Source organism: Cervus canadensis, chromosome 25, assembly GCF_019320065.1.
Source record: "Cervus canadensis isolate Bull #8, Minnesota chromosome 25, ASM1932006v1, whole genome shotgun sequence".
In the NCBI taxonomy this organism is placed as follows: Eukaryota; Metazoa; Chordata; class Mammalia; order Artiodactyla; family Cervidae; genus Cervus; species Cervus canadensis.
The window spans coordinates 46,874,387-46,901,327 of NC_057410.1; the positions used below are offsets into that span (position 1 = coordinate 46,874,387).

The following is a 26,941-nucleotide window of genomic DNA, read 5'->3' on the forward strand; positions in this document are numbered from 1 at the left end:
ACAAATACCAAAGTATATTGCTTCTTTTTGCTGAGAAAAATGTCATCAGTCATGAGAATAATGCACAAATCCAATGGCAGTCTAATAAGACTTCAAAGAGACAGAATACCATGCTCTATTTTAAAGCAAGTTTCTTTCAAAATTGATGACTATGGACTAATTTTTCCAGTTTCAGGAATGTACCCTACAAATCTAAGCTTTTATATCTAAGAACCTCACACAGTCTTTTCATTTAAACCTTAAAAAAAAAACAACAAAAAACCTCTTTAGAATCCCTGTGCTAACCCATCCTTGCCCCGGCTGTTTGACTCAGTGGCATCTCAGCTCTGCACGCTGTGACAACTCCAGTTAAAAAAAGGTATGACACTTCTAAACGACAAGGCACATTCACAGCTGGGGACGTCAAATGACAGTTTTATTTTAGAGTCAGTGCTCCCTGCTGTTGGACACAGGAGGGTATGATTTATGTATTATTCTTGATATTTTTAGGGAATCGCAGAGCTAAGGATGTTAGCCAGAAGGATATTTGTTAGAAATATGATGAAAATTATTAATTTTCCTTATAATTTGATTTTTCTAAATATTGCTGCCTGTTTCTTAAAATGGTAAATAGATGATTGATATGATGCCACATTTTCTTCCAGGTGTTTTGTAGGGTTGAAGCAGTAAGTCTTATAAGGTCACCTTTCCATTTTCTTGGTTTAGTTCTATTTTTCTATTATCACCCTGTAGAGTTACTAACAGAGAAGCTATGGCTTGATATTTAGAAGGACAGAAGGAATAAGATACAATTCTCATATCTGTTATTTTACATTCTGATAGTTATTGAGTTTGATGTCATACAAAGAGAATGAGAATGTTATAGTTGAGCAGAATGCCACCATCCCTGCTGCTGCTGCTAAATCGCTTCAGTCGTGTCCAACTCTGTGTGACCCCATAGACGGCAGCCCACCAGGCTCCCCTGTCCATGGGATTTTCCAGGCAAGAACACTGGAGTGGGGTGCCATTGCCTTCTCCGGCCACCATCCTTACCCAGCCCCAAATCACATGGCAGAGTCCTGACCCCCAGCATGTCAGAACGGGACCTTCTTTGAAGCTATCATCTTCCCAGAGGTGATTAAGTTAAAGTGAGGTCCGTAGGGTGGGCACTAATCCAACACAACTCTTTATGTGACTGTAAGAAGGGGCCACTTGGATACATACACACACAGCAAGACAATGTGAAGACATGAAGGGAAGACAGCCGTCTACAGAGGTGGAAGACGGACAAGAACGGGTCTTCCTCTCATGGGCCTCAGGAGCCACACCTGCAGACATATGCATTCCTCCTCCCATCCTCCAGAACCAGGACATCACACTTCCATTGTTTAAGGTGCCCCATTTGTGGGAGTTTGTTACAGCAGCCCCAGCGAACTAATACAGAGAAAAATGTCAGGCCTTAAAAACAGACTAGAAGAGGAATCACCAAATTATGATTATGAGCCAAATCCAAGTTGTAGACCCCATGAGCTAAGAATGCTCTTTACATTTTTACATGGTTGGAAACATTTGTGCCAATTGTTTTTCTCTGTTATCTAAGCACACGCATAATTTCTTGACTTGTTTCTTAACGTGCAAAGTCTATAATATTTGCTAACTGACCCTTACCAGAAAAATGTTGCTGATCCCTGGTCTAGATAAGAATCAAGCTGAGTTCAGTTCCCATTATTGGGAGTTCAGTTAAATTCATTGAGCTTTCCTATTTTTATTTGCAGAATAAGGCTTTATAATAATTTTCCAATTTCACAGAATTAGTAACAAGGAGTAAATCAAAAGATGAAGAATGTGAAAAACTTAAGAAATGTTGAAAGGTCTATGAACATATAGTTATAGTTTTTCCCTAGAAATATTAATATAAATTACATAAACAGCAAACATTAGAAGTCTACAGTTTTATTCAATGAATTTTCTAAACTCAGAGATGAGTTCTGCATTGTTTTAGATGCAATCAAAACATACTTAAAGCAGAATTTCTGATGAAAATTGTCATTATATATCCATCCTAGTATTATACCTCACTATTTAAGATGTACAAACTATTAGGTATAAAATAAACTACAGGGACATACCATACAAAATGAGGAATATAGCCAATATCTTATAATAACTATAAATGGAATATAACCTTTAAAATTTGCAAATCACTACCCTGTACACCTATAACTTATATAATAACCTATATAACATTATATAGCAACTATACTTCAATTAAATTTGTGGCTTGAGTGTCTTGGCCAAAATATTTTTAAACGATCACCAGTTAGAGTTAAATCAACATATTTTACACCTTAAATTTACACAATGTTATATGTCAATCTTATCTCAGTTTTAAAAGAAGAAGCGAATAGCAGTATTCTGGATAATAATGACTTTCAAAGACATTCACACATAATAAACTCTTCCATGATGTCTTCAATGTTAACATTAGTATCTACATTCATCCTTTTCTACCTACAGTTTTCAAACAAAGTCTCCATAGAAAAACATTTCATTCATTCATTTAAGAAAACACTAATTGAGTACTAACAGTGTATCAGGCTCCGTGCTAGATGCTGAGAATATAAAGTCAGATAAGACATGGAAAAATATTTTTGATACCATGTGGAGATTATTATATAACACAAGGATATACAAGTTGAAATGGGATTTCAGGAAAATAGATGTACATAGACAATAACTGCATTTGAAACTCGGGATAAGGGGACGAATAGGGCACAGTCCCTGTCCTAAGATACAGCATAGGCTTCTGGGAGAGACAGACACATAAAAACAGCATTCAGAATAATGTGGTGAATTTTAAGATTGAAGTACACCGAGGAGAAACACTGAGCCTATTAAGGTTTTCAGGAAAGTTCACAGAATAAAGAACACCTGAAGTGAGTCTCAGAGAACAAGTAAGAATTAGAAGGATTGAGTGTGGAATTCCACAAACATGGAACAGCTGATTCCAGCATGTGTATATGTATAAGTAAGAATTACTTACACAAATTCCTTGGATAAGATTTATCCCATGTGATAGAAGAGCATGCAAACATTAAAAGGCATAGTTTAAAAAATATTTAATGCTATTGGGTAGGTTCCTTATGTCAGTGGGTAAAGAAAATATAATCTGTCATATGGATGGCATAGCACAAACGGTATAAGCAGAGTGATTAGCAAGCTTAAGAGGAAATATGTCAAAGCAGTATTCTTGGTTGTTTTGGGGGTGGGAGGATTATGAATTATTTTTAGATTCTTTTTTATACTTTCATTTGTTCTGTGAACTTCCCTCAATAATCACAGAAAAGCTTTACAATAACAAAATAACTATTTAATTCAGAAAATAAGCACTTATTTGTAATGAAAGCACTTTCATTTGCAACTTATCTAAAAAAAAACATGTGGAAGCTCTGTTGATACTTAAAAAAAAATCTCAGCTCACTGCAAATAATTTTAACCATTTCAAAGACAAATTAAAGCAAGTAAGGGAAAGGAATATAGACAGAGCACATATGACACTAATAAATATGTCCAGGCCACTCACTCAATACAACTGGAATGAGGAAGGTACAGAATTTATAATATCAGCTGCCAGCCGGAAACCCTCAGTTTAATGATCCCAAGTTGAATGTCTCACCCTATTAGTTAGCCTATAAAAAAAGAATTCATCCACAGCCCTTGAAGGGGAAATAAAAACAACTGTTTCATGTATAGATGCAACTCTTAAACAATTAAATTCACCAATAAACAACTCTCCTGTTTTATTGCTCTTTGTGGAAAAAAATCATATTATATAAAAGGCCAACATTGTTTTTCCCCTCATATAAATACTCTTTTAGTTTTTTCTTCCTACATGTAAGATGAATCATATTTCTCCCCTTTGCATTTCTATTACCTCCATGAGCCTGTTAGAAATAGATATTTCAATAGACATTAGATTTCAAGATTATGAGAGATTTACATGTATAAAAAGAAGCAAGACACTGCTGAAGTGTTACCAATATTAACAAACTATCGGCCTTTTGGAAGCCCTAACGCATGTGAAAATATTGTTCTGTCAGTTGTGAGTGAGTGTGTGTGTCAGTTGCTCAGTCGTGTCTGACTCTGTGCAACCCCATAGACTGCAGCCCACCAGGCCCCTCTGTCCATGGGATTCTCCAGGCAAGAACACTGGAGTGGGTTCCCATTTCCTTCTTCAAAAGGAACTACAGAAAGAAAGTGAAGTCGCTCAGTCGTGTCCGACTCTTTGCAACTCCATGGACTGTAGCCCACCAGGCTCCTCCATCCATGGAATTTTCCAGGCAGGAGGACTGGAGTGGGTGCCATTTCTGTCTCCACGGTCAGTTGTGTTTTTACATTTATTGACAGTCTTCAGTAGAAATTGAAAATGAAAATGATTACATGTACTGAAGGAACTTACCATCACTTATAAAGTTGAAAACAAAGATCTATTCATATTTTACAGTATGTCTAGACCAAAAAGGACGGTTAAAATAATTTTAAAAATCAGAAAATGTTATCCAGTCATGACAAAAGCCTTATCTAAATTATTAATGTTATGAATAATAGTAAGAGTACAGGAACTGGATTCAAATCCAGCCATTACCATTTATTAGAAGAGAAGTGAAAGGCAAAGGAGAAAACGAAAGATATACCCATCTGAATGCAAAGTACCAAAGAATAGCAAGGAGAGATAAGAAAGCCTTCCTAAGTGAACAATGCAAAGAAATAGAGGAGACGATAGGATGGGAAAATAGAGATCTCTTCAAGGGAATTAGAGATACCAAGGGAATGTTTCATGCAAAGATGGGCACAATAAAGGACAGAAACAGTATGGACCTAACAGAAGCATAAGATATTAAGAAGAGGTGGCAAGAATATACAGAAGAACTATACAAAAAAAAAAAAAAATCTTAATGACCCAGATAACCATGATGTTGTGATCACTCACCTAGAGCCAGACATTTTGGAGTACAAAGTCAAGTGGGCCTTAGGAAACATCACTATGAAAAAAGCTACTGGAGGTGATGGAATTCCAGCTGAGCTATTTCAAATCTAAAGAGATGATGCTGTGAAATTGCTGCATTCAATAAGCCAGCAAATTTGGAAAACTCAGCAGTGGCAATAGGACTGGAAAAGGTCAGTTTTCATTCCAATCCCAAAAGAAGGACATGACAAAGAATGTTCAAACACCACACAATTGCACTCATCTCACACGCTAGCAAAGTAATGCTCAAAATTCTCCAAGCCAGGCTTCAACAGTACATGAACTGAGAACTTCTAGATGTTCAAGCTGGATTTATAAAAGTCAGAGGAACTGGAGATCAAATGTCCAGCATCTACTGGATCATAGGGAAAGCAAGAGAATTCCAGAAAAACATCTACTTCTGCTTCATTGACTATGCTATAGCCTTTGTGTGGATCACAACAAACTATGGAAAGTTCTTCAAGAAATGGAAATACCAGACCACCTTACCTGCCTCCTGAGAAATCTGTATGCAGGCTAAGAAGCAACAGTTAAGAGCAGGACATGGAACAAGGACTGGTTCCAAATTGGGAAAGCAGAACATGAAGGCTGTATATCGTCACCCTGCTTATTCAACTTATATGCAGAGCACATCATGAGAAATGCAGAGCACGAGATGGAATCAAGACTGCCTGGACAAATATCAGTAACCTCAGACAGATGACACCACCCTTATGGCAAAAAACTAAGAGGGACTACAGAACCTCTTGATGAAGGTGAAAGAGGAGAATGAAAAAGTTGGCTTAAAACTCAACATTCAGAAAACTAAGATCATGGCTTCCAGTCCCATCATTTCAATGCAAATAGATGGGGAAACAATGGAGATAGTGATAGACTTTATTTTTAGGGCTCCAAAATCACTGCAGATGGTGACTACAGCCATGAAATTAAAAGACGCCTGCTCCTTGAAAGAAAAGCTATGACAGCATATTAAAAAACGTATTAAAAAGCAGAGACATTACTTTGCCTGAAAAGGTCTGTCTAGTCAAGGCTATGGTTCTTCCAGTGAAGTGAAGTGAAAATCATGTCTGACTCTTCGCAACCCCATGGATTATACAGTCCACGGAATTCTCCATGCCAAAATACTGGAGTGGGTAGCCTTTCCCTTTTCCAGGATGATTTTTCCAGTAGTCATGTACAGATATGAGAGTTGGACCATAAAGAAGGCTGAGTGCCAAAGAACTGATGATTTTGAATTGTGGTGTTGGAGAAGACTCTTGAGAGTCCCTTGGACAGCAAAGAGATCAAACCATTTGATCCGAAGGGAAACCAACTCTGCATATTCACTGGAACGACTGATGCTGAAGCTGAAGCTCCAATACTTTCACCACTCGATGGGAAGTGCCGATTCATTAGAAAAGACCCTGATGCTGGGAAAGATTGAAGGCATGAGGAGAAGGGGATGACAAGAAGAAGACAAGATGGTTGGATGGCATCACTGACTCAATGGACTTGAGTTTGAGCAAGCTCCAGGAGATGGTGAAGGACGGGGATGCCTAGTGTGCTACAGTCCGTGGGATTGCAAAGAGTTGGACACGACTGAAAGACTGAATAACAACCATTCATTAACAGTATCTATAAGCATGTGACTTGATCAAAGCACTGTCTGCCTCACTTATAATAATGACATTATAAAAATTCCACTTCATAGGGGTGCTGCTGATGCTGCTGCTAAGTAGCTTCAGTCGTGTCCGACTCTGTGCGACCCCATAGACGGCAGTCCACCAGGCTCCTCTGTCCCTGGGATTCTCCAGGCAAGAATAATGGAGTGGGCTGCCATTTCCTGCTCCAATGCATGAAAGTGAAAAGTGAAAGGGAAGCTGCTCAGTCGTGTCTGACTCTTCATGACCCCATGGACTGTAGCCCACCAGGCCCCTCCGTCTATGGGATTTTCCAGGCAAGAGTACTGGAGTGGGTTGCCATGTCCTTCTCCTCATAGGGGTGCTATAAAAATAAAATGTAATAATGTACTTAAATACTATGGTATGTGGGCTATAATACTACATCCTCAATATAGACAGATAATATATAATATGGCTATTTTACTATAATAAGCATGTCCCCTCTGTCTTGAACATCATCATCACCATTTTCAAAAGATTTATTAGTAAATTGTTTTGCAGGAGATAAGTTAAAACTACTGCAGAAGTAAGAGTATTGGGGACCTTATCCTCTTTTGGGAGATTAATTCTAATATAATGGCAAAGGTTAGCCATGGCCAATTTTAATATCGGGGGCAGTCTTAAAAAGGGTGGTGAAGCTTACAGCCACATGATATATGTCACATGATATATGTTTTAAAATATATTAAAAGGTATGTCAATCAAAACAACTTGGGCTAGTCGTGTTGTCCATGTATCCTTTGAACCTCAGTGGCTTTTTAGGCTTGATTAAGCCAGGCTAAAAAGCTCTTCTAATGTAAGACCTGTGAGTACAGGGTCCCCCAGGACTGAGTACAGAGTTTGACAGAGAGCAGGTTCTCAATGCATGTATACAGTGTGAATTAATCCTATGAGGGATATTACTTAAAAGTATTGGAAGTTTATAAGATTATTCACAATGAGGTCAGGTAATGCTGAGAATCAGGACACAGGAGAGAAGTTAGCAGCAGTTTGTAAGCCTGCGAAGATGAGCAAGGTACCAAAGGAAAGTTGAGGGGGCAAATAAAATTTTTTCTACTTCTCCAGTGTTTTGCATTGGCTTCTCCCTACTTAAAGAAAGGAGGGGAAATGACAGGCCATTTAATTATAAATGAAATAATTACATTTACTTTTATCTATTTTCATCACAGCCTATTAATTTTTTTTGTGTTTGTTTTTAATTACTGTGGAAAACCAGTAAGTTAATGAAGGAAATACTTAAGATATGGGAATATACCAATTCTGTGATTATGTGGGAATGAATCAACAGAGAATAGAAGGAACTGTTGAAATGTGCATAAATTAGTGACAAGCATCATGAATCCAGACTCTGAATATATCTGCTTGGTGGCTTAGGAGAAATCTCTGTTGCTTTTGTGAATCTTGTTTGCAGAAGCCATAAAAATACCAAAGGCTTCCTACCCTTAGAAATGACACCCTTTTCTGATTTTAGAAGAATCTTTCATGAGTCCTTTTGCAGAGGCCGTGCAGTTTTCTACACATTGATGAAAACTGTGAAGGCATCCAAAATATACCACTGTGAAGAGCTTTTGTGTTTCTTTTGAAGTCCCCTCATCTGCCTAAAAGAGTCTCCCCCAAAGAATGCAACTGTCCTCAATCTCCTCCCAGGGTGCTTCACAATCAGTCAGGACTGACTGCTATCAGCAGAGACAGATGGCACTGAGTAAGAGAATGCCTAAATAGACCCTGTCACACAACCATCACATCTCCCATCTCCTCTTCCACAGTCCCAATGACTATTCCTAAAAGTCATTTGTTTTCCCATAAGTATCCTTTTCCTGGTCCCCATTTCCCTATGAAGATGTCCCGTTTCTAATCACCTCCTTGAGTCGCGTCTTTCTGTGCTCCCTGCATAGATATGCGGATAAGAATGTGGCTCCTGTTTTTTAGTCAGTGCAATTTGCAGGCCGCCAACCACTAAACCTAAGAGGGTGGAAAAAAAGATTTCTCCTTCTAGTAGGGGACTCAGTATTTGGAACTAGACTTCCTTCAATACAATAAGTTAGAATGACCAACAATCTGACAGGCATGTAATATCATGATAATCCTTCATGCATTTTGTAAATTTGTCCATAAGTTGTGATTTTAGTTTCTGAATTATAGTATCACAAATGAAATCAGGCTGTCCTTTAATACAATACAAAAATAATAATTTCTATGATATATGATGCTTTTGTATTTTTTTAAAAAGTCATGATTAAACAGGCAAAAATAAGGAAAAAGATGAATAAATTGATTAGTTTATAACTGAAATAATCACTGCTTTTAAGAATATACTGTGTTAGTCAGTCATGTCCAGCTGTTTGTGACCCCATGGTCTGTAGCTCGCCAGGCTCCTCCATTCATGGGATTCTCCAGGCAAGAATACTGGAGTGGGTTGCTATTTCCTTCTCCAGGAGACCTTTCTAAACCCAGAGATCGAACCCAGGTCCCTCACACTGCGGGCAGACTCTTTACCATATGAGTCACCAGGGAAGCCCTGTTTTTAAGAGTATAGTTTAGATGAAATGTCTTTTCCTATTTTTCATGGGGTTCTGGATATTCATTGGAAAGACTGATGCTGAAGCTGAAACTCCAATACTTTGCCCACCTGATGCAAAGAGCTGATTCCTTGGAAGAAGACTCTGATGCTGGGAAAGACTGAAGGTAGGGGCAGAAGGGGATAACAGAGGATGAGATGGCTAGATGGCATCACTGACTCTATGCATATGAATCTGAGCAAGCTCCGGGAGTTGGTGATGGACAGGGAAGCCTGGCATGCTTCCATGGCGTTGCAAACAGTTGAACACAACTGAGTGACTGAACTGAACTTAGATGAAATGTAAGACAGTCCAGAAAAGAGCTAGAAAAAGGTATCTTTGTTACTGAAATTTAAGGGATTTTGTTCATATTCAGTAAAGAGTGACACCTGGAGCTTTGTCTTCCTCTCTTTGAGACTCATTCATTCTATCATCATGAGTTAATTGGCACCTGAATAAATTCTGAATTCTGACTTCTGCGATCATTCTACTTTAGTAACTTTGGTGATGACTTGGGCCTTGTTTAATATCTAGAACTTTAGCTCTCAAATGTTAAATTTCGTATTATATTTTATTTAATTTTTTTCACAAACCTTCTTGCCCTACCTTCGAATCTCCATGGAATTTGACATTGGTGTCTAGTCCCCCTTCTCTCCATTGCAAAAATACCAGTTAACTCAATCTGTCCTCTGCTTTGTGTTAGAGCTGATTTCTCTGTCTCTTCAATGGCTACTCTTCCTTTATTCTCTTTTCAAATATCAAGGGTTCATTCTCAAGGTTTGTTTTTTCACTCCACATCACAGATCCAAATGTGCTCTTAGCTTGAACAACGTTATCTGCAGTCTTTTAAACAAAATTAATTACAGTTACTTCCATAACAGGCCTCACAGTCTTGCCTCAGTGATGCTATGACTGGGATACAGACTTTTTTTTTGGTCCTATGTTGTATTAAAAACTTAAAAATGAACTCAGATAGTTTTGCTCCCATTCTTTCTACCTGCTGGGCAGGGTTCTCATGACTGGCAGCCTCACAGGTATCACCACTACTGAATATCTTTAGGAAACTTAAATGGACCTAGGAAGTTTACAAGACCATATAGTAGAATGTTCATGGTCTCCTGCTTTTTATGAGCTCCTCTATGATTTCCAAGATTATCTGACATTGAAAAAGTATGTGTATCTTTAGCTATCTGTTGGCCTCACAGATCTGCTAAGATGGTTACCAATACTTAAAAATTGGGAGAGTTCTCAAAAAAGTCCAGACACTTGATTTTTCTTCATGGTTTTCAAAAAAGGGAATGTTGGGAGGGATAAATTAGAAGTTTTAGATTAACATATATGCACCACTATATATTAAATAGATAATCAATAGGAACTACTATACAGCACAGAGAACTCTATTCAACATGCTATAATAAGCAATATGAGAAAAGAATCTGAAAAAGACTAGATATATGTAATATATGTATAACTGAATCACTTAACTTTATTCCTAAAACTAACACATTAAAAATCAACTATACTCTCATATAAAATAAAAATTAAATAATACATCAAATGGTTTGGCAATCCTCAGCCCTCCTTTCCCCATCTGTGCGCTTTCACGGGCAGCGACCCCCAAGAGCTGAGGACAGATGCCTACTTGGACTCGTCATGTTACCATATTTCCTCTGCTTCACTCACTTCATGTGATGCTCCTCCTCCCTGTAGGATCTGGGCTTGTGATGTGCATAATACATGTATTCACTATTTATTCAAGTGCCTATAGAATGTCTGAACCTATATCTCAAAGGATAAAACCACACGGGAGTTACATATTTTTAGGGACTGAATTGTGTCCACATCATCACCTTCCGCTACCAGGTTACCATGGTGACATCCTCATTCTCCAATGTGTCTGTAGTGGAGATTGCACCTTTATGGAGATAATTAAGGTTAAGCAGGTCATAAGGGAGGGGTGACCATCCCACTTCAACTGGAGTCCCTATCAGAAGACGAACAGGCACTAAAGATCTCTTTCACTGCAAGGGAGCATAGAGAAAAGGCCACGGGAGGACACAGTGAGAAGGTGCCTGTGTGAAGGCCAGAAGGACGCCCTCACAAGAAAAAGGATTTTCTGACCCTGTAATCTGGACTTGGAGCCTCCAGCACTGTGGGAACACAGCCATCTACCGTCTAAGCCACCCAGTCTGTGACACTTTGTTAGGCAGTCTGAGCAGAGTACTGTATACAGCCTAAATCCAAGTTTCTCTCCAAATGAGGTCCCACTTCTGCTCCTCAGTCAGTGCTCATCTTCTCTCACCTGGACTTTTACAGTTGTGTCCTAAGCAGTCTACCTACGTGTGAATCATCCTCTGCATTATTTGCTGTGCTAATGTTCTTTTTAAAAGATAATGATTATAACATGTGTTCTTGCTTTAAAAAAAACTAAGTAAAATAGGTAAAATAGTTTCTCATTACCTAGAGATCCAAATACTCCAGAACAGTCATCTGGAGCCATTGTCTCTTGTCCACTTTGGCCCACATCCCCAAGACACTAGCAAAATTGCATTTCTGATGGCTCTGACAAATACTCTTTCCATGACGAAACTTTATTCTGAGGTTGCTTCTCAACTCATCCTTGACCTTGGCCCCTTGCTGGGCTGCATAGCCTAGTTTTATTATAAATCTTGCTAGGTCCTCCATGTAGAAAGAATCCTCCACTCTTGACAGCTAATCATCTTCAACATCTGGTCAACTTGTCCATCCTCCACCCTCAGTTCCTAAATGGCATGGCCTAGATATTAGCAAGAATCTCACTGAATGAATTTAACAAGAATCCCCCTGCCCTCTATCTCCTGTCAACAGGCTTCCTTCCCTAACCCCCTCATTCTGCTTGTTGGCTATGACCCCATTTATTCTTGGTGTTTTCTGAACTGAGCCCAGTTCTGTATGGAGGCCTTCTTTCCCTTCCGGCAATGGTATCCTAATGAAATCTGTTTTTACTCCTTTAGCTCCTGTCGGCTTCTGGATTTCTTTAACTGCTTAAACCAAACTGTACCATGCCTCTACACGCTCATTCCCCTGTTCCCTCTGATTACTCCCAGGCTGGGCTTCCCCTGTGGCTCAGCTGGTAACTGATGCTGTTCAGTCACCAAGTCACGCCCGACTCTGCGACCCACGGACTGTAGCCCTCCAGGCCTCCCTGGTCCTCACCATCTCCTGGAGTTTGCCCAAGTTCACATCCAGTGTTTTATTTGTGGCCCCTTTGAAACCATATTGCTTTTGGAAATGTTTTCTTATACTCCCAAGTTTACATAATTATCTTTCTTTGGTGCCTCTAAGGCACTTTATATACACATCTATTATGACTAGGTCAATTTTACTATCATTTTACTTTTTGTTCACATTGTTCTTTCTATAAACTCAGAGTCTTTCACATTTATTATTTTGTTTTACTTTTACCCAAGGTGCTATTATGATGTTAGGCACTTAGGAAAAATTATATATTTATTAACCAAATATTGTTAGTGCTAGTACAGAAGCTAGTGAGGACATTAATAGAAATTAGTAAGTCAAAATAATAATCATCTCCCACCCTCTCCCCAAAATTAACTTTTAAAAGCTCAATGAAACTGTTAAAGTGTATGTGAATTAGGACTGATCTCACTATAAGTGAAAGTGAAAGTGAAGCCGCTCAGTCGTGTCCTACTCATTGTGACCCCATGGACAGTAGCCTACTAGGCTTCTCTGTCCATGGGATTTTCCAGGCAAGAATACTGGAGTGGGCTGCCGTTTCCTTCTCCAGGGGATCTTCCCCAGCCAAGGATCGAATCCGGGTCTCCTGCATTGCAGACAGATGCTTTACCGTCTGAGCCATTTAGTTTGAGAGAACTAAAAGTTGGACTAAATCTACATTCATTGCTATAGGTTTTACAAAAGGATAAAAGCAAATACAGACTGGTAAGTTTGCTGATGGACAGGACTGAGCAGCTTGTTGAAGGCACATCATAAGCAGCTTTTAGTTTCCAAACAGATAGAGTCTACACATTCTGTTATGAATTTATTTTTTGAAGTTCTTAGCCTCCAGCATGTCTACAAGGATTTTTCCCATTCTATAATATTCTCTTAGGTTACTGAGGAAATGGGGCTGGTGTTGGACAGATATAACTGCAATCTTTGAGTAACAGAATACTTGAAATACAAAATAGTTGGCTGTTGGAAGCTCTCCTCTTTTCTTTGGGGCCATTTTTAATCTGCTAAGAAGAGGAATTCAGCTGTTCTCTATTGTTCATCACATTTTCTTCAGAAGTTGATCAAAGGGGAGCCTGTAACCATCACTACAGCAACACAAACAATTCAAATCCACCGCCATCCTAGCCAGCTGGGTACTTTTTCATTATACGAGTGCATTTTTCACTGATACACCTTCCAGAAAGAATATCTAAGAAATACAAAAAAGTAATAAAACATTAAGGATTTTTTTTTTGCTTTTAAACTTTCTTTTTAGTGAATTATTGCAAGTCCTAGCATTTACCAATTTACTAAAATAAACTAATCACAAATTATGTCATAAAATTTTTTAAAACTTCAATAAAAAATAAAAATCAAATTTAAAAAAATCCAGGGGAAAAAAAACCGACTAAGGTAGTTGGGAAGCTACAAGTCAAGGAGTTAAAATATTCAACTCCTTGCACTGTTATATCCACTAAATGAGGGAATTAGGCTAAATGAGCATTTCTTAAAATATTATAAGAGCAAATTATCATTATAGGGAAAAAGGTGGGGGAATCAGTGATGAGAAAAGTTTAAGGAGCAATGAATCAAATAAAGGTAAGCAGGTTTTATTTCAAACTGAAAGACTCCTCAGTACCTTTAGTCATTCTTGTCTATCCTTTTTGGAGTGGATATCAGAATTAAGAAAATTTTACAAAACAATAGAAGTTAACACAAGGACTTTCACAACTTTAATATGTAAGATGATGCACTTTAAAATGATACGCCTCTGGAATCACTTTCTGAATATATGCTTTGAAAAGAGCTTGAGATTTATCTATAATAGCAGAGAAACAGCTCCTATAGTAGGATTCTCACTATCACCATGCTGCTGTTTAATATATAAACGTGGACAAAGTTCTTTTGCATTCCTCATATTACATAATTCTTTCAGAAAACTTTTACATGATTTTCAAAATCTGCATCCAACAGAGACAGATACAACATATCATTATCTAATTTAAAAAATGGTGACCGCAGCCACAAAATTAAAATATACTGGCTCCTTGGAAGAAAATTTGCTCCAGCCTTCTCCGGACCTCCTTCCCAGCACTGAATTGTCTAGCAGGGCCTTTGCCTCGACCTGTGGCCGCACACTGAAGGACACCCGATGGCCAGCGATGGTTTACACGTCCACCAAGACCCACAGTGGGACAACCATGGCCCCGGGCCTGTCATCCAGCTGTGCTGACTGGCTGCAGGGCACGTCCCTGCTAGTCAGGGCCTGACACTATGTGGTCCTTTGGAGAAGGGACTGGCAAACCATTTCAGTGTTCCTCCCTTGAAAACCTCGTGAAAACCTTGGAAGCACAGTTATGACAAACCTAGACTGCCTATTAAAAAGCAGAGACATCACTTTGCCAACAACTGCCAACAACTTCCATATAGTTAAAGCTATGGTTTTTCCAATAGTCATGTTCAGATGTGAGAGTTGGACCATAAAGAAGGCTAAGCACTAAAGAATTGATATTTTTGGATAGTGGTATTGGAGAAGACTCTTATGAGCCCCTTAAACAGCAAGGAGATCAAACCAGTCAATGCTAAAGAAAATCAACCCTGAATATTCATTGGAAGGAATGATGCTGATGCTGAAGCTGAAGCTCCAATACTTTGGCCACCTGATACGAAGAGCTGACTCACTGGAAAAGACCCTGACGCTGGGAAAGATTGAGGGCAAGAAGAGAAGGGGATGACAGAGGATCAGATAGCTGGATGGCAATACTGACTCAATGAACTTGAGTTTGGGCAAGCTCCAGGAGATGGTGAAGGACAGGGAAGCCTGGCATGCTGCAGTTCATGGAGGGTCACAAAGAGTTGAACACAACTTAGTGACTGAATAACAACAGCAAAAGATTAGTGTCAAAAATACAATAAAGATTCGTGCCATTGTTATTTTAATACTCTCTTCCACTTGACAAAGCATAGTTAATAAAGTAAATATTTCCAAATGTTATTGTTTTAATTTTACATGTTTATGCTCAGTGTTTAGTTTTCTTAGGCCTAGCCTCTACTTCGGAGAAGGCAATGGCTCCCGACTCCAGTACTCTTGCCTGGAAAATCCCATGGACGGAGGAGCTTGGTAGGCTGCAGTCCATGGGGTCGCTAAGAGTTGGACACGACTGAGCAACTTCACTTTCACTTTTCACCTTCATGCATTGGAGAAGGATATGGCAACCCACTCCAATGTTCTTGCCTGGAGAATCCCAGGGGTGGGGGAGCCTGGTGGGCTGCCATCTATGGGGTTGCACAGAGTCGGACACGACTGAAGCGACTTAGCAGCAGCAGCCTCTACTTGTTAATTTTAAGATAGTGGTTCACTAGTTTTAGTGTATATCCAAATCACCTGATTAAAACTTTGATTGCTGGACGCCAAGTCAGCAAGTCTCCAATGGAGCTGATAATCTGCATTTCTAAAAAGTTCCTAAGTCATGCTGATGCTGCAGATCCAGGTACCACACTTCAAGAATAATGACTTTTGCTGGACCTAATTTATTAGATGGAGCCCTGCATCTTTCTGTTGGTCTGAGGTTCGTCAGCCAGGCCCCAATCTGAAGCCTTAAGGGAGCAAAGAGACCTGGTTATCCCATATGTCTCCAAAATAAGTTGCCTTTGTAATAATTCCCGGGTTCTGCCATAATACATCTCATTCCCAAAGACTAACAGATTTTTTTCCCTTCCTTTAATGTTTTCCACTGTCAGCTAACAATAGGTAGGTCATTAGTTTCAAAATGTGGCCCTTTGGATTTCTTTCCCTGTAATCACTACTTGCTATTTCCCAACATAACTCACTCCCGCTCTGATATAATATCCTTACAGTATATTCCCACTCTTATATAATATCCTTGTGGTATCTTGTCTCTTTCTCCAGACTTGTTTGTTTCTTCAACTAACCGGACCGTATTGCTAGCCTATATGAATGGATCGCTATATTCATTCCTTTGTTCATTCACTCCAAAAGCGTTTGTTAAAAGCTCAACATATCATAAATGCGACAAAAATTTTTTGCATTCCTGTGCTTATACTGTTGTGAGGGAGATACAAAATAAATGTGTAAACAAATAATTAAGATTGATGTGTACACTAAAGAAAATAATTTAAGATAATGGGAAAGAAAGTGACTGGAAATGAAATGTGCCTTAGCTACTCCGAAAACACTTTGTTAAGAAGGTAACATTTAAACTGAAAAGGGCATTCTAGGCAGAGGAAGCATCAGTTTGAAAGCAGAAAGAGGACCATTGTGTTTGAAGTTAGAGTTAGTGAGAGAAAACAGTTGAAGAATACTTCAGGTGGGGGTCACAGTGAATAAAAATTTTTATAAGCCTATTGTAACCACATGCTTCACACGGACACCTTATATACAGCCTAGGAGACTAGCATATTCACAGGATGGGATCTAGGCCAACAAGAGTTAAAACATCAACAGCATTTTGGTGAGCAGGAACTGAAGACTAATATCAGAATGCACTGTCTAGCCTTAGGAGTTGGCTGTATTAAAATGCACAACGAATTATATACAGTTCTTATTTCAGAATGTGGATACATTAGGTCTTAACATTTTGTCTCCTTCTTAAATAGTGAATTAAAGAACTACTCCAGCGATTGATATACAGTAATTCTAGAAATAGGCAATCTCTCCTTGCTTAAGAAATCAAACATTCTGAGTGAAGAGTGGGTAAAATCAGGTCAGAGTATGTCTTACAACAACATTTCACAAAGACAATATTTTCAAACAGCAGTGATTCTGATAAAATCGGCAAAACTATTCCTAGTAAAATAATAACCAGTATATGAAAACACACCAGCCTTTAAGCAATTTGAGATACGAAAGAGGTTAGCCTAAAGCAAGATTTAGTTGTATGCTTTCAAGAAAGCCATCAAGAAAAGCAGCAAGCTCATCTTACAACGTAATTAGAATTATGTTTTAATCTTTATATCATTAGCCCCCAGGTAGAACTGAGAGCATCTGAATTGAAAGGAATTTACCAGCCAGGGTTCTTTTCGGGGAAGGAGCAAAGGTCTATATTTATAATTTTGCTTTTGTAGATATTAAAATTTGCCACCATGTAACCTGAAATGTATTAAATATTCTCACCAGCGACACAATTCCTTTTAGTATACAGAATGAAAATTCTTATAAACAAAAGCACCTTAGTTTTCAAAATGTTCCAAAATGATGATTATATCAGGATAAAACCTCATTTGGTTTATATTGTAAAACTCCTAGGATCTCACTTGTGAAACTGCTTTATGCACTGCTCACCATCAAACACGCTGATGGCATTACCTGTCTGCGTCCACGGCCACATCATGCAGTCCCCTCTGAATGGCGTCCCTGGAAGCTGCTGTGTCTGGGCCTCGGTTCAGACTCCTCGTGTACAGGCTGAGCCCTCCATCCGTCATGTACCTGCAAATAAGAGCCCAATTAGTCAACAGAGAATTGAATGACCTCCTCTGTATAATTTAATTTAACAGTGTTCACAAATTTTAATATTGCAATTATGAAATATGCTCTATTTTGGTTTTTCTATATAAATATCCTACTCGCCAGGAAGTATTAGAAAATCTCTTGAAGTTTATTAGGAAATTAATCTTCCTTACTGCAACAATAACTAGCCTATTATAAAACCTTCCTTCTTTCTCTCCTTGTTATCAATATTTTGAACAGACTTAGCAAAATAAAAGCAAGATCATTTCATCTTATAAATACCATTTTTGAAGAATTGAAGGTCCTAGGAGTCATTTTAAAATTTGATTAATTTGATAAATAAATGTACACCACAGTTGACCACTATTACAAAATAACTAAGATGTATTAAACGTTTAAGATGTCACCAGGAACTGTTCTAAATGGTTGACTTGCAATAACATTATTATCCCCATGTCAGTGATAAAGAAAATAAGCACAAAATGTTTAAGGATTTAAACCAAGTCACTCAACCAAGTCACAGGAGATTTGAGGATAAATCTGGAAAGTCAGCTTCAGAAACCGTCACCTTAGCCACACGCACAGCTATCTGAATTGAAGGACCACACCGCCTGACTCGCTTCCTGTCCCTAGGAACTACTTCTTTGCCATCACAGGACCACCACCATCAATAGGGCTGGTAGCCTGTCATAGTCATGTTGCTTCCTTGGCAATCGGGGTTAGAACAGGTGTTAATCTTCTACCCCATGTGGGGCTAATCAAATGTTTCTATCTTGAAAAATGGGACTAAGACTGCTCATCAGTCTTTCTACGTGGAAAGTTTATGATAATGAAAGCCCAGGAGCTGTGGATATTTGTCTTCATAGAATGCAAAGAGGCGCAGAGAAAACCAATCAGCAGAATGGAAAGAATGACACAGATGCACAAAAGGCACATTTTGGTCACGTGGTTTCATCTTCACACTGTCTTGGGTTCTAGGAGACGTCCTTGCTTCCTTATAATCAGATCACCAATTTGCTTAAGCAAATTTGATTCCACTATTTAGTACAAAAAATTAATCATGATCATATTAAAGATTGCTCAAATAGTTAAAACTAGGATTATGAAACCTGTTAATCACTCACATGATTAATAAATTCTATCCATTTTAGGTGAAGGATCGCAAATGAATTTCTTAAACTATATCTCAATTTCTGCCTATGAAAATGGGGAGAATAATATTTACTGAAGATAGATTTTATATAATTGAAGGAAAAATACATAAAGCTCTTAAAATGAGAATCCTATAATAACAACTTGTTATTCACAAAGTCTCTCCCACATGTTAAAAAGGAAATATATAAATTTTATACACAAACAACAAGTCATAGTGTATTATCCTTGTAAGGTACTCTACATGGTTAATTTTCTTGATAACCAAATAATTTAATCACATCAAAATTAAAATAATGAAAAAGAGTATTTTGGTTCCAAAACATGCTGAAAACTGACATACTCTTTTAAACAGGGAATGTGTTAGACATGACAACATTTTTTGACAACTAATTCACGACTATGAGCATTAATTTCCTGTATCATAACAATGATACTAAATGAGACAGAGAGTAAAGGATATTTGTCCTTTGTCCTTTTTAATTTCTCAGTTGCCATACTGGGGCTGTCAACATTTTATTGTTTATTCTTACTTCCACATCATTCTCAACCAATTCTATATAATTTTAATTGCTTTAAGGTGAAATACATGGAATTCCTGATAAAGTAAAAGTGTTTAGAGATAAATAGCTTTCTCATTCACTCACCTTTTGAAACTGTCTTAAATGTTTGAGAATGGTATAAATTTTCTCTAAGGACAACTGAGATACTTATCAAAAAAAAAAATCAACATCGTTGATCCTAAATTTAACTTCAGGAGGAAGAAATAACAATGTCTATGTGTTAAGTTTTACAACTCATTGGTCTCTCTTATTCATTGGTAAATATCTAAAAGTGTTCAGCCAAGTGTTTTGTGCATAGTTTGGGGTCAATAAATGTATATTGTTTGTTCAGTTGAATTCGAAAGGCTTCCATACCGTAGGAAGAAACCATAACAGCAGATCTCAGCACTTTATCCACAATGACAGTGTATGTAAACCAGAAATTAGATGGATGATCACTTCTATTAGAAATATAACCTTTCAATTATTCAATGTTTACAGAAGAGTAAGTTCTATAGAAAAAGGTTAAATGCTTTGAAAATTCAATTTCAAAAGAAAAAAAAATGCTTGAAAATTTCAATGAATTAAGAAAAAAAAAAAGCATTCTTTTGAGAAGCATTTCAAAGGATACTCATTTTGCATTGATCCTTGGATTTTCCAGGTAATATTAAATAGGTTTACATCAGGTATTAATTGTACCAAAAAAGCCATTCATGTCTAATTCCTCTGTTTACAGACACTGTTGCACTGGAATGCCAGCAGGGCATTTTCATAGTCGAACCATGAGTCTGCTATTTGAGAAATTATATATAGGGTAAAGCACAGGTAAAGCAAATTTCTGATTAAAACTTTTTTCTTGAAAATTCTTACTTCTTTTCAGTCTTTCTAAAGGATTTAAAAAAATTTTTTTAATGAATTTCATAGTTCCTCTAGAAAAATTTGCTACAATCTGGGAACCATAAATGTTAGGAAATCATTGTGAAAGAAAATGTAAAATTTTTAAAAACATTTCCTTATAATGTTACATGTAAACTTCTAAACCGTAAGCTGAGTTTAACGGGTAATAGTCATAAGGCAGATTGGTATAAACAAAATGTTGCAAAGGAAACCTGTGAAGGTTACTGACAAAAAGAAAAATCTCTAAAAATATGAAAGTCTTAAGACAACTTCAGCCATGTCGAAATTCTATTAGCTCTAAGATGGTTCACATAAAAACTCAATGGTCTCCAAAAGCATTTCTAATTCTTCCTCCATCCCACTGCTATCTCTTTTCTTCCTTCTGTTGCAGAAAAACTTTGCTTACTTTGGCATATTTTCTTTAGGTGTGTGTGTTTCTAATTAATATTTCTAGGCCATACTGCTCCACCCTGAACTAGAATGAGATATCAAACTGCTCCCTGTGTACAGATAATGTGTATTTCCCATAAGCACCTCACATATAGCATAAACTGACCATATGTCACCTTCACCACGAAGGTGAGGCTCTGTGTATGCTAATATAGTTACAGGAAAAACACTCCATTCACCGAGTCAGCAATCCAGACAGATGATTTTCTACTTGTCACTCAGCACCCTCAACTATTACAGAACAGTCTATTCAGAACTGTGAATCAGCATCACCATGTTCTAATTACATCTAGAAATCACTAAAATAGGAAGAAGTATTCAAATATTTTTGTATGTGATTCAATCTCATTTTCTCAGTCAACATAAATATGTACAACTTTATCTTCACAGCAAATCCATAATTTTTTAAGCATCATAGGTAAATATATCATATTTTTACAAGAGTATAAAAATATACATTAAATAATAAGTAAAAAATAATATCAATTTTCATGTACCCATAACCTGGATACAGAAAGAGAATATTTTCAGTCTTCAATGACCATAGAGGCTTTTTCTAACCTTACATTTCCAAACCTCACTTCCAGAGATATCTACTGTCCTGGATTTTGTATTACACATTCCTTTACTTGTCTTTATGATTTTACCACATGGATATATATTCCTAGAAATACATTGCTTAGCATCTCATGAATTTGAACTTTATATAAATTGAACCATATTATATATATTCTTCTGTGACTTATTTCCTTCATTCAAAATTAAATTTTTGCAAATCATCTACCTTGGTGTATATCATTGTGTTTTGCGTGTTAGAGTTGTGTAGCTTCACTTTACAAAAGCACTGCAGGGCTTCCCAGGTAGCGCAGCGATAAAAGAATCCACCTGCAGCGCAGGAGATTCAGGAGACACGGGTTCAGTCCCTGCGCTGAGAAGACCCCCTGGGGTAGGAAATCGCAAGCTGCTGCAGTATTATTGCCTGAAACATTCCATGGACAAAGGCACCTGGCAGGTTGCAGTGGGGTCACAATGGGTTGGACACAGCTGAGTACACACACGCACAGTTTACTTATCGCTTTGACTGCGACAGACATTTGAGCTGTTTTTAGTTTTTTTGATGTGACAAAAAACTCTACCATGAACATTTATATAAGCATAATTCCTTGTGCTCACAAGCAAGTGTTTGTCTGAAGTCTATATCTAGAAAGGGAATCACTGGGTCATAATAGATACACACACATATTCAAACCTTACTAGTCAGTGCCCAAGAGTTTTGAAAATATTTTCAGAATAAACTTCTTATGAATAAGAAGTTGCTTACAAAGTAAACTGGCTTATGAAAAAGAATTTTCATGTTAGCTTTAATTTATAAATTCCAAATTATCAAGTGGTTTATCATATTTTTACTTTGTTAAAGGCCATTTATGTTTTGCCTGTGAAATGTCTGTTCATGATTTTTGCTCATTTTTCTATTGGATTCTATGTTTTTTCTTTTCTCATTGATATTCTTCCTTTATTAGTTGCATGTGTTGCATATGTTTGGGTTTATGTGGGGTTTTTATTTTGGCATTTTTGCCTTGTTTATTTTTATGTGAAATCAATTATTTGGAATAAAAATAAACTTGATCTAGATACCTTTCTAAGTTCACACAGTAACTGCCTCTATTACTTTTGTGTAGTGTTTTAAAATGCGATAGCTAGCTTTTTGAGATTTCTGGACTCTCTTCCCACCCCTCATCTTGATCTGTACCTTCTCTATCGTCACTTTTATTGCCACATCCTGTTCAGTTTGCTTCCTCTCCTGGAAGTTTCCCCTCAGAGTGGCGCCCTGTCTGGGAAGGAAGCTGTGACTGGAGAGTTTAATGAACTCATGGGAACAAGAAAGCTCCGTTCCCTCCAGATATGACCTTCAGCCCTACTCTCCCTGCCGGGCCACAGCCCTCCCACCTCCAGTTGCTGCCTTCAGATAGGGCCTCTGTGTGTATTCCAGTCAGCGTCTCTTGGCTCTTTTGGGGTTATTCTGTTCTCAGTGTGATCAGATGTCCCGCTACTACCCCCCGTTTCGGTGCACATAGATGATGGTATCAGTGGTAAAGAATCTGCCTGCCAATGCAGGAGACACAGGAAATGTGGGTTCAGTTCCTGAGTCGGAAAGATCCCCTGGAGTAAGAAATGACAACCTGCTACAGTGTTCTTGCCTGGAAGATGCCATGGACAGAGAAGTCTGGTGGGCTACAGTCATCGGGGCAGCAAAAAGTTGAATTCAACTGAGCACACATGCAAGCTAGTATCAATCTGATTCTTTGGCTCTTGACTGATTGCCCCTCATTACTCATACCTGGGGTTTGAGATGATACCTTGTATCAGCTTTTTTAAGTAAACAATGATCATTTTTTTTATGGCTTTGCTATCTAGTTGTTCTGTTTTTTTGTGGAGATTTGGAAAGATGCAAAACCCATGTCCCTACCAATCTTCCTAGAACTATTTTTACATTCAACATTTCATATCAGAAACTTAACAATTAGATATTTTTTTATGACATGAAAACACAGGGCATCTAAAATTTGTGTTCATGTTTAACTTCCAAGGAACTCTAGTTTAGCATCTAGAACAAAGATCATGAGCATAGATAATTTTAAGGATCCTCTCCTTGATCAAAGGTGGTAGCTAAGGAAAACTATACTAACAATGAATGATTGCTGTGAAGCTCTTTTATGTTTGTTTGTAAAAGAATAAACTTCTGTGAGAGAAATGTGGACAAGGAGACATGTAGACAACAGGGTCAGTATGTCAAGATGATTAAGAGTGCAGACTGGAGGCAAATTGTTTTCAAGTTCAAATTCAGCAATGCATGCATCAAGTAAGTTTGTATTTTTTTTGGATGCCAATGAATTAATTTTCTGAGTTCTACCTAAAGCTACTTATCTATCCATGCTTCAGATGTTTCATCTGTAAAATGGAGACAGTAATGATAAGCTTACCTCTTACCGTTATGGTGAGATATAAATTAGTTAATGAGTTAGGAAGCACTGCTGTTAATAAAGCTAGTGGATCTGATAGAATTCCAGTAAAATTATTCAAAACCCTTAAGGATGATGCCATCAAGGTGCTTCATTCAATATGACAGCAAATCTGGAAGAGGCAGCAGTGGCCCCAAGACTGGAAAAGGTTAATCCTCATCCCAATTCCCAAGAAGCGTAGTACTAAAGAATGTGCTAACCATCAGACAAGTGCACTCATCTTCCATGCTAGTAAGGTCATGTTTAAAATCTTGCATGCTAGGCCTCAGCATTATGTGAACCAAGAACTTCCAGATGTCCAAGCTGGGTTTAATAAAGGAAGAGGAAACAGATCAAATGGCCAACATCTGCTGGATCATACAGAAAGGTAGGGAATTCCAGAAAAGCACCTACCTCTGTTTCATAGACTGTGCCAAAGCCTTTGACTGTGTGGATCATAATTAACTGAGGAAAAGAGATGGAAATACCAGACCTTCTTACCTGTCTCATGAGAAACCTGTATGCGGGTCAAGAAGCAATAGTTAGAAGCCTGTATGGAACAACTGATTGGTTCAAGATTGAGAAAGGAGTACGGCAGGGCTGCCTGCTGTCACCCTGTTTGTTTAACCTACACGCTGAGCACATCATGAGAAATGTCGGGCTGGATGAGTTACAAGCTGGAATCAAGACAGGCGGGAGAAACATCAACAACCTCAGACATGCAGGCGATACCACTCTAACAGCAGAAAATGAAGAGGAAATAAAGAGCCTCTTGATGACGGTGAAGGTGCAGAGTAAAAGAGCACACTTAAAACTAAATATTAAACAATCTAAGCTTATGGCATTGGGCCCCATTACTTCATGGCAAATAGAGGAAAGGTGGAAGTAGTGACAGATTTCCTCTTCTTGGGCTCTAAAATCACTGTAGACGGTGACTGCAGGCATGAAATCAGAAGATGTTTGCTTCTAGGCAGGAAAGCGATGACAAATCTAGACAGTATGTTGAAAAGCAGAGATATTTCTCTGCTGACAAAGGTCTATATAGTCAATGCTAGTTGTCCCAGTAGTCATGTACGGTTGTGAGAGCTGGACTGTAAAGAAGGCTGAGTGCCAAAGAACTGGCAGAACTCTAAAGAATTGATGCCTTAGAACTGTGTGTTGGAGAAGACTCCTGAAAGTCCCTTGGACAGCAAGGAGATCAAACCAGTCAATGTTAAGGGAGATCAACCCTGAATATTCACTGGAAGGACTGATGCTGAAGCTGAAACTCCAGTATTTTGGTTGTCTGATGCGAACAGCTGACTCATTGGAAAAGTCCCTGATGCTGGGAAAGATTGAGGGCAGAAGGAGAAGAGGGCACCAGAGAGTGAGATGGTAGATGGCATCACCGATGAAATGGACATGAACTTGGGCAAACTTCAGGAGTTGGTGAAGGACAGAGAGGCCTGGCCTGCTGCAGTCCATGGGATCACAAAGAGTTGGACATGATCAGGTGACTGAACAACATCAAAATGAGTTAATATATGTAAAATGCATAGAGCATTACCTAGCATATAATAAGTGCTATGTATATGCTGACTAGCATAACCAGCTATTTGTCCATTAGACTTTCCACATTCACTAAAAATAACTCTCATATCTTGAATATGAAGTGAATAGAAGCATGATGATTAGGAATAAGTAGTTTACCATGTACATCCTTTTAACCCAACTCAGGTAACCCTATCTTTTCCAACGTTATGCATGCTTCGGTCACTCACAAAGCTTACTACAGGAGAAATGAGGGAGGGTCAAAGGAGGAAGTGGCAACCCACCCCAGTGTTCTTGCCGGAGACACCTCGTGGACAGAGGAGCCTGGTGGGCTACAGTCCGTGGCTACAGTCCAACCAAGAGTTGGACACGATGGAGCACTCATGCACGCGCGCAGGGGAGAAGCAGGATTAAAGTATCCACCTCCCTTTTAAAAATGTCATTCCCCAGAATTAAATTACTTTGTGTTTGGGCCATTTAAAGTAGAATTTTAGGTTATATTCTTGGCACAATTATTTATCACTGTGACACCTGGAGATAACTCCAGTTTCCACCCAGTTAAAATATGCAATTTTCCCTCCAATTTTCTAGGGTATTCCTTTTTTTTTTTTCTTCCGACATGGAGACTTTTCCAAAGATATTCATTATAAGTAAGAGGCCTTCCTCTGACTAATTCCTAATTACTGGCAGATTCACATCCCCAAGTGTTTAAAGTAATTTTGAGAAGAGAAAAAAGAGATAAGCCTTTGCATGCTTCAAGAAATTTTGAATTCTCAGAATGCCGATTACCCAATTTTCTCAGTTCTACCTGAAGTATGTGAAAAAAATGAAACCCCATTTCCATTTACTTCATGACATACCTTGCAGTTACATGAAGAGAAAATCCTAAATTAAAAATCTTCATTCACTGCTATGCCTTTTGAGCCTCTTTTTGTCCATTTAATCACTAAAACATCACTTCTAAAAATTGGGAACAGAGAACTAACTTTGTGATTCAGTATTTTTTCATGATTTGTAGCACAGACATTTCTATGCCCTTTTTCTTAAAGAAAACATCAAATTTAAATTCCGCTGAGCATGTCTTCCTACGTCTTAATTTTAGGCTGACACATTGGACCACTTCTTACTGATGCCAACAGGGGCACAGTACGTTCAGAGATGAGCAGTGGGATACACCGCACATCCTGGGTGTCCTCCCCACAACGCCAGTCAGCGCTGAACTGAGACCGGTGGCCCTGCCTCTGACCACGGCTAGTCACCCTCCACTCAGGGTCAGGACTCTGAGTCACTTGTCACATTCCCGTGTCTGCACTCCACCACGGGAAAGACAGCGTGTACAAGGCCAAGCAGGTCAACATCATCAGAGGGAGCTTTCAAGGAAGTTTTGTGTTATTTTTACTTTTTTTTTTTTTCTTTATCTTCTGTCTTAGTCACTGAACATGGGTGACTTGGTTGGTTAACGCGACA

General features: G+C 38.3%; 1 protein-coding gene across 10 annotated transcripts in view; it reads right to left on the minus strand.

The window, feature by feature from the left end:
• Positions 1 to 26,941, minus strand: part of NAV3 (neuron navigator 3) — an 879,706-nt gene that overhangs the window by 135,398 nt on the left and 717,367 nt on the right. For all 10 annotated transcript variants that reach the window (XM_043446408.1, XM_043446407.1, XM_043446415.1 and 7 more), the window contains one exon: positions 17,764 to 17,883. In XM_043446408.1, the coding sequence (XP_043302343.1) occupies positions 17,764 to 17,883 (120 nt within the window). The remainder of the gene's footprint in view (positions 1 to 17,763; positions 17,884 to 26,941) is intronic.